At 37.5% G+C, this 8,203-nt stretch overlaps 1 protein-coding gene across 4 annotated transcripts in view; it reads right to left on the reverse strand.

The window, feature by feature from the left end:
* Positions 1 to 7,937, reverse strand: part of LOC140223752 (uncharacterized) — a 16,657-nt gene extending 8,720 nt beyond the window's left edge. For 2 of the 4 annotated variants that reach the window (XR_011899138.1, XM_072296075.1), the window contains exons 1-6: positions 7,302 to 7,879; positions 4,519 to 4,678; positions 3,772 to 3,915; positions 2,964 to 3,042; positions 1,059 to 1,226; positions 131 to 328 (exon numbers count right to left, since the gene is read on the reverse strand). Coding sequence is in view for 3 of the 4 variants with exons in the window: in XM_072296075.1 (XP_072152176.1) it covers positions 131 to 328; positions 1,059 to 1,226; positions 2,964 to 3,042; positions 3,772 to 3,915; positions 4,519 to 4,635 (706 nt within the window). In the remaining variant the exon portion in view is untranslated. Of the gene's footprint in view, positions 1 to 130; positions 329 to 1,058; positions 1,227 to 2,963; positions 3,043 to 3,771; positions 3,916 to 4,518; positions 4,679 to 7,301 lie in introns of all 4 variants that reach the window. The other 2 variants (XM_072296076.1, XM_072296073.1) reach the window with 2 other exon arrangements.
* Positions 7,938 to 8,203: the final 266 nt, after the last annotated feature.

An 8,203-nucleotide genomic window follows, 5' to 3' on the forward strand; every position in this document is an offset into this window, starting at 1 on the left:
CATTCATCCTGATTTTTTCCAATGAAGCCCAATCAATTAATCAATAACCAAATTTGAGATGATTGACATTATTGATAATGAGTTTTAATGTGTCTGCAGTCCCGGAGTCAAAGTACAAAGTTGAACTTACCATCATACCTGTAACCACTTTCAGGGGCATACAAGCTGTTGAGTTTGTAACCTCGGATGACCCGAACCGGATTCCTTGTCCTAACACTGGCAATTAAGGCAGCATTGGGTCCATCGGGGGTTTGATTTTTGCTTTGAGGAGCTGTTCGAAGATTCTTTGGATTAGTTTTTGTCCCTTTTAGATCACGTCCGCCAGCACCTGCAAAAGACACGTCAACGATATCATGACTACAACTCTTGAATGGTGATGTTGCACAATTTTGTAAGATTTAATTTTCGGCAAGTACTAAAAAAGTGAGAATGCTTGCATTTTGCCATTTTTCATTCGATGAAATTTCAGCTGAGAAAAGGCTTTCAGCGAAGCCAAAAATCCATCTCAGTTTCCAGAAAAACACAGGGAGGAAAAATTTCCCGACAACACAAGAAGAATTGACCACTGTGTATCCTTTCACCAGCATTTGTTCACTTACTTTCAGATCACAACCATAAAAAGAGGTAATGTATATGGAATGTGCTCACAATAAAATCATTGTTTGAAGTGAATATATTTTTTTTTTTTTTTTTTTTGTAAAATTGTTTATTCCTGATTTGAATTATGCGGCCACCATGTTGCATTTGATTTGAGGTGGTTGAATTGTGGGTTGTTGCCCAGGCTAACAAGAACCATTTTCTTATTAACCTGAACTTTCAGCCTCTTTATTTTCAGTTAAAGCTTGGGAACGTGTTTCGCTCTAAAATTTTCTGTAGAAACACTTATTTTCGAAGAGATTTCTGGATCTTCCACTACTCTTATTAAATTTAACTTAAATTTTTTTTTCAAAATAAGATTCTTGTACGACACGACTGATTGAATGGTACTAAATGGATTACATGATGGTATGATAATAATGAAGAGATTTCCTAGGGCTTCTGAGGTATAGAAAACATACCTGTATAGGTGAAATGATCGCCATAGTCAACATCATCTTCATAGCCACCAGAAAGAGCAATACTATAGGCACCATCAGGACCTCCATGGATTCCAGCAACAGTTGGTCGATGAATACCCGCTGTGGAGCATTCTAAACGATACTCCCAACAGTCACCAACTTTGATCCCTTAAATTAAAAAATATTACAAATATAAACTAAAAATGTATTCAAACTAATCCCTGAGATTAAAAATAATTTTGAAGCTGACTCATGAAGAGAAATACACTGCCAAATTCCATGATAAATAGGTTTCACTGGAACTACAACTCCTTCGAAGATTGCATACGAGAAGGGACCCAAAAAAACCAGAATTTTGCTATAACTTGGCAACGATTGAGAATATTCCGGTTCCACCACTGGGAAGAGTAACTAGCAGCTATGAAGAGTCACTAGGTCAAATTTCAACATCGTCACACAATTTCTTTTAATTTGGCAAGACTTGGTTTAAGGGATTGTCTGGCGAGTTCGTCGTTCTTGAAGATGGGTCAATTTCAGTAACTTAGCACTCAAATTTTTCTCTTTTACTTGATAAAAACACGCATTTCACTGTTGACCTTTTAAAGTGATGCTTTCGGAGGACAAGCCTCATTAAAAACTTCAGTAATAGTACGGTTTTTTGCTTTTAAATGGTGCAGTGTCGCCCAAAACCCCTGTATGGCTCCAAACCGCCATTGCCATAAGATAGAACCCATGCAAATAATGAAAAAAAAATGCATTTTTGTGAATGAGGGTGGTTATAGATCATTTAATTAACTAGCAAATATCACTCGAATGTAATACAGAAATATTCAAAACGTTGCTGCGAAAAATTTGGGCCTGAAACGCGTTGTTGTTGAATTGATTCCCCATTTAGCGTACTAGCCGGTGACTGCTGCTGGGCATCCAGCCGAAATTCGAACAATTAATCTTACTCTAAGACAAAGAAAAACATTTATTCACTTATGTCATGAGTGAAACATGTTTCCTAAAAGATTCGCTCCAAAAATTGACAGAGTTAGCCGCGCATTGCCCATGAAAATCACCCGTCTTCAAAAACGACGAACTTGCCAAACAACCCTTTGGACCAAGTCTCACCAAAATAAAGGAAATTACGCAACGACGTTTGGCCTAGTTACTTTTCATAGCTTTAGTTACACCCGCTAGCAGTAGAACCCGGATATTTTCCACCGTTGCCAAGTTACAACAAAATTCCAGGGTTTTTTTTGGGTTCCTCCTCGTACTTACATGCAGTATTTTATTGAAGAGTCGTCAAGCAAGTTAGATGGAACAAGCAAGTTAGACCATGGTTACTAGAACTGGGGAAAGAAAAGAACAGACAGAAGTCACATAGGAAAATAGCACCACTCAACATAAATTTATATATTAACTGATGTGCCAAATGATGTTTGATGCATGCAGGTAGGACTGTTCTATCGGTTGTCGGTAAGCTACCGAAACAGTTCCGTTAAGAGAAAGTTACAATGAGAGCGCTCTTACCGATAGGGGTCTGAGTTTTTGGAGCTGATGAAAATAAGCTGTTGCCATGTGTGCATCTATTTTACAAGCCACTGTGCCAGGCAATCTGACAAACCAAAACACAGGGCAATAATGAATTGAGTGCGAGCTCTCAAAACTCCGATAAGGTGGGCTGTTAACGATATCATCGCCACTGTCGGTACTGCCACCAGTTACGGTTTAAGACGATACTGATAGCGTACCAGCAAGAATTTGTTTGAACACCCCTACATGCAGGTTGATGTGACCTTTGTCCATTTTTTCTCAATATCAAATCTAATAAATTTATGCAAATTTGTCTTACAACATTGAAATTCCAATAGTTAGACATTTCTGAAAGTAACAAAAATAAAGTAGTGAGTGCAGTACCTGCAACAGGACCATAGAAATTATCTCGGTATTCTTTCTTTTTTGAACGAGGTGCTTCAAAATCAGGATCTTCATCATCCTGGGGGAAAAACGAAGTTGAAATGTTAAAAAATGCAAGTCACATAAATTGATTTAAAATTATGTATCACTACAGGGTGTCTATCTACTAAAATTGACTGGTAAAAAATCAGTTCTTTGACAGTATTTTTTTAACTTTCTCACAAAATTTGTTCCCTCCTCAACAGAAAAATTCTGTTCCACATGACAAAATTCGTAAATTCGAAATTCACAAGCAAATCGCCACAAAAATGATGTAGCCACAAAGTTCAAAGCTCATTGGTGGCCTAAAGATCAACTAGCTGCCCAGTGCAATACAGTGGACCAATACTTCACTAAAAATCAATGCATAAAGCGTTGTGTACTTTCCAGGCTGGATTGAAAAACACGCATGGCATGAGGCAAAAAATTACGGACTTTCTAACGGAGTTTCCATACTTTTTTGGTACTTCTAAACCACCCTTAAAATTCAGTTTGAATTAGGCACCAGCAGACAACTTAACCAGTATGACTAATTGAAAAGAACAGATGTCAACATGATGAGTAGCTCGATTTAGTTTGTTTGAATTGCAGCTTTAGGATTCTATAATTTTCAACAGTTGAAGAATTGAGTAACCTCTATCCAATGAGCAAAAAATCTTAAAGGCCTTGATACTCCACATTATTCTTCATCCTAGTTAGAGTATTGATGAAATTCAGGACGCTGCTTTGATAAAATGATGAATATGAGTAACAAACTGATAGAACTTACCTCAATGCATTCATGCTGATACTGATCTCCCAACTGAGCTGATCTGCGTGTTACCATCCTCCGAACTGGTGCTGGACTTGCCGTAGGCTGACGTCTTTTCTTGGCAGATTTTGGGGTTGAATTTACGTTTTGATCCTTGGTGTGCTGAAAAATATTGAAAAGATCACATCTGAAGATGAGGGATCTTGAATCTTGAAAAGTGACAAAAAGTAGGCTTAGATAAGAGGCAAAATAGGAAAATTTGAGTGAAGTGGAATTGAATCAACTCGTGCGGAGGCATCATCATTTTGCATTTGGCAACAAAAAAATTGATGCATTCAATATGGAGATGAAATGCAATATTTTTATTTTGGGCCAAATCCTGATTTCATTTTCTAAAAATTTGCAATTTTTTTTCTTGTAGAATGATTTTGTGAACTTGTGCTGAGGGGCCACTGTGTCCTTTTTTGGATATTAAGTCAAAGTCTGCCAAGATTTTCAACTCTTTTTTGGCTAGGAAGTCAAAGTCTGCCAAGATTTTCAACTAACTCAATGCAATACATCGCATGCCAGTTCAAAAATGTCAAACACCTGGGTTTAATCTCCTGAAGTTCCTGTTTAGAGCTTAGTCTCAAGGATGTCAAGTCAAATTTAACCTGATCTGATTTTAAGTACTTATACTTTTCAATTCATTTCAAAATTTTGAATTCATTCATGATCTGATAATTGTATTATAAATAGTGTTAATACTAAGAAATAGATACTCACAGTTTGGGTAGGAGGTTTGTTCGAGATCAATCCAAGCTCCAGGAGGCACTTACGATTCTCCTCTATCTTCTTGAGCCTCAACCGCTCATACTCACTAATCTCGTCCCCATGTTCCATTTTGATTAAATAGTTACAAGCAAATCCAATGCATTGATAAAAACTGGCAAGTAAAAAAAAAAAAAAAAAAAATTAAAACCAAAGGATTCTGAGCATTAAATAAGATACCTAACAGAACATAGGAGGTTATAGGTATCATAGTGTTCGTGTGATTCTTCCCTCGTTCTCAAATTTTGGTTTTTTTGTGAAAGAATAATGTGTCTATTCCGTATGGTTTATTTTCCTTCCATTTCAAAAAAGTAAGCTCATGGTGATTCGTCCCAGATTCTTGAAATGGTTCAACTGGCTTGCAGTACATCACATCAATAAAAAAAAAAAAAACTCAGTAGATTTGGACTTCAGGGCAAAAAAAAAAAAACAGCCCCTGGGCATGAGCCTTGAAAATCATTTCTCAACCAAAAGATTGCAAAATTCAGGGAAATGACGAAAGGATTCTTTTTGAAAAAAAAGTTGCATTCAATACAGGGATCAATTATGCACTGTATCGAATGCAAAACTTTTTTCAAAGAGGAGTCCTGCTTTCATACTTCAGAATTTTGCAAATTTTTGGTCACAAATGATTCTTAAGACTCATGCGCAGGGGCTATCGTCTTTCCCTGCCGAAAAAGTTCAATTCTGCTAAGATTACTATTTAATCAATGCAGTAGATATGTCACACACCAGTTTAACAACACCAAGAACCCGAGACAAATCATCATCTGCTAAACCTCATTTTGATGCTTACAGATGAAATGGAGTTTATGAAATTTTACTGTACAGCCTGATTACAATGGGCAGTACTGTCCATAATTGACAGTATCAGGAATACACATATCATGGAAGTGATTTGTCAAGCTCAAGTGACGTGGTCAAACTGATATGCAATATATCGCACTGAATAGGTCAAAAATCTCAACAGATTTTGAATTTATAGCAAAAAAAAGGACAATAACCCATGCGCTTGAGCCTAACGAATCATTCTAAGCCCAAAAATCAGCAAAATTCAGAGAAATGAAAGCAGAATAGTGTTCGGAAAAATCCTTGCGTTTGACACAGCTATCGATTTCTATATCCAGTGCAAGGTTCCTTTCCTATCACTATTCTGCTTGCAATTCTCTGAATTTGGCCAATTTTTGGGTTGAGAATGATTCTTTAAGCACAAGCCCAGGGACTATCGCCCTTTTTTTGGCTAAAAATTTAAAATCAGCCAGGCTTTTCACCTATTGATGCAATGTATTGCATGCCAGTTTGACCATCACTTGAGCTTGACTAATTACCCTAAAGACCGACCTTTCGATGGTGTAAGTCAGCAATCACAAAACTTGATTTTCGGTGGTTTTGAGTTAGCTGCAGGAATGAAGTGTAGTAGATGCCCTTTTCCTGCTATCAAAATATTTCAGTCAGAAAAAATCTGGAAGTCACCTAAAAATGTAGAACCCAAAACACACATCTCGGCGTTAATTCCATTAACACATAACTCATGCCGTCGCGCCGCATTTTTACACAGCGCACGCTCTCCCAGGAAGAATTGTGCGCAGATTAGGAGGGAAAATTAAAAGTTAGGCGTCACAGAATCTTCAAACAACAAAAACATTGTTATTGTTTTAACATCGAACATCTAATCCAACAGATAACTAGGTAATTGTTTGCTTGTTTTTGTCTTCATTTCATTTTAATTCGTAATTCGACGGCATAAGTCCGCAATCACATAATTGTCTCGTTCAGTGTCTGAAAATCTCCGCCTCTACGTTATTTTTTTAAAAGGAGAGCCTCGACTCATTTGACATCATTCCTTGCAGTTTATACAGAATTTTCTTCGCATGGAGAAGAAAACTCTCGGCAGTGTTAAAGAATTGCCGTTGAGTAGTTTTCCGCATAAAAATTGAAATATGACAGGAAGTCTGCAACGTAGTAAACCGAGTTATGTGATTGCCGACTTACGCCGTCGAATTGTTTTCCGGTGTCATTCTAAAGATTCGCTACCAATTAAAGTTTGTTAACAGGAACTTTAGGCTACTTTTAAAGTGAGAAGAGTCTTATTCAGTCTTTATTCAGTCAACATTGGCAAAGAATAGCGGTTTGAATCAGTAATTTGCCGACCACGAATCTCAGAATTCAGTGTTGGACCTTAGTTCCACAGACACATAACTCGGTTTTTCCGTCATTTCTCCTGACAGACAAGAATACCTATTATTCAAAATGATGATAGAGTCTTATAAAGCATCTTATCCTTGCTGTCCCTAAGAATTATTTCCCCTATACCTTCAAAGATGAGGAATGTGGATAGTTTTTTCCCTCTCCTGAAAAATCGCATTTTCCGAGTTATGTGATTGCCGACTTACATCAACGCTTTGTCCTTATTTCAGTAACATGCATCATCGTTCATCTTGTGTGTAGCTAGTCAGTCCTTCAGATGTTTGGGAAAAGTTTGAGATACGACTGTCAGCCCAAATTGTCCTTTTTAAAGCTTGAAAATTGAAATATTTCTTGCTTGATCGCCCATCTGTGGCACTAACAGGGTGTAAAGCCGAACTCTAATGATAGGACAGATGTAGACACTACTAAATGCTGAAACTTAATTAATCATAAAACGTGCGAAAGGCTTTCCGAATTTCGTTTAGAATACTCTAAACTATGTGAAATGAAGAGATGAGAATTCAATAAGTCATGATTTGGATGGCACTCACCAGTGGTGTAGCAATTTTAGTTCCAGTCAGCTAAAGTGGACACATGATACATAGAGATGAATTTGATCGTCAAAGATATAAAATCAGACTAAAACGTAAAGGTAGCAATTTCCACTCAGGCAGCGAGCTATTTACAATCGACTGGAGGAATCAGAATCAGAGAACAATGAAAATGTGGATGTTGAAGTGGGTTGCTTGCTTAGAACTTGGATGGAAGCGTTCTCGACTGGTTCTCACTCTCAGGAGTCAGGTTCTCCAGGAAAACAGGAGCCGGCTGTTGGTGCTGTTGGTAGCGAAGACCGAAGAGAGCAGTACGTGCAACTGTGCAGTGTGCTAAAATGAAGCCTCCGTTCTTTGTCTTTCCCCTTGTCAGCCGAAAGATTCCGAGAAACCACTCGGTGGATAAAAGTCGACTGATTTTATTTCAATTACACGAAAAGGGCATTTTTCATTTACTTACATGCCAGGCTACTTTGAAGCAAGGCAGCCGTAAGTGCTACAATACTATCCTCAATCCTCTGCACGCTTCGTGGTTGCGCTTTTGTCATAACATTTTCTGGTTAGAAATAGTCCATGGTAATAGTTAGAATAGAAAACATAGAAAATGGATAGAGAAACACTTTACTTGAAACCACTGTTCTCATTGGCTCTCTGGGAAGTATGTCACTTACTGCTGTCTTGCCTGAAACTTCGTCATTTACGGCGCACTTGCGGCTGTCTCACAGTATAAAGTCTTGTTTTATCAATTGATGATAAAGATGAATTGTTGCCTATTTCAGCTATTTCCGTGATTTAATCTACCTATGATCGAAATTGAATTTGAAGTTGAAGGTATCAGGAAGTATTATATACGACCGGAAACTCGAATTTTTTGATACATTCAAAATTCCAAAGTTCAAAAT

The sequence above is a fragment of the Bemisia tabaci genome, chromosome 2 (assembly GCF_918797505.1).
Source record: "Bemisia tabaci chromosome 2, PGI_BMITA_v3".
NCBI classification, from domain to species: Eukaryota; Metazoa; Arthropoda; class Insecta; order Hemiptera; family Aleyrodidae; genus Bemisia; species Bemisia tabaci.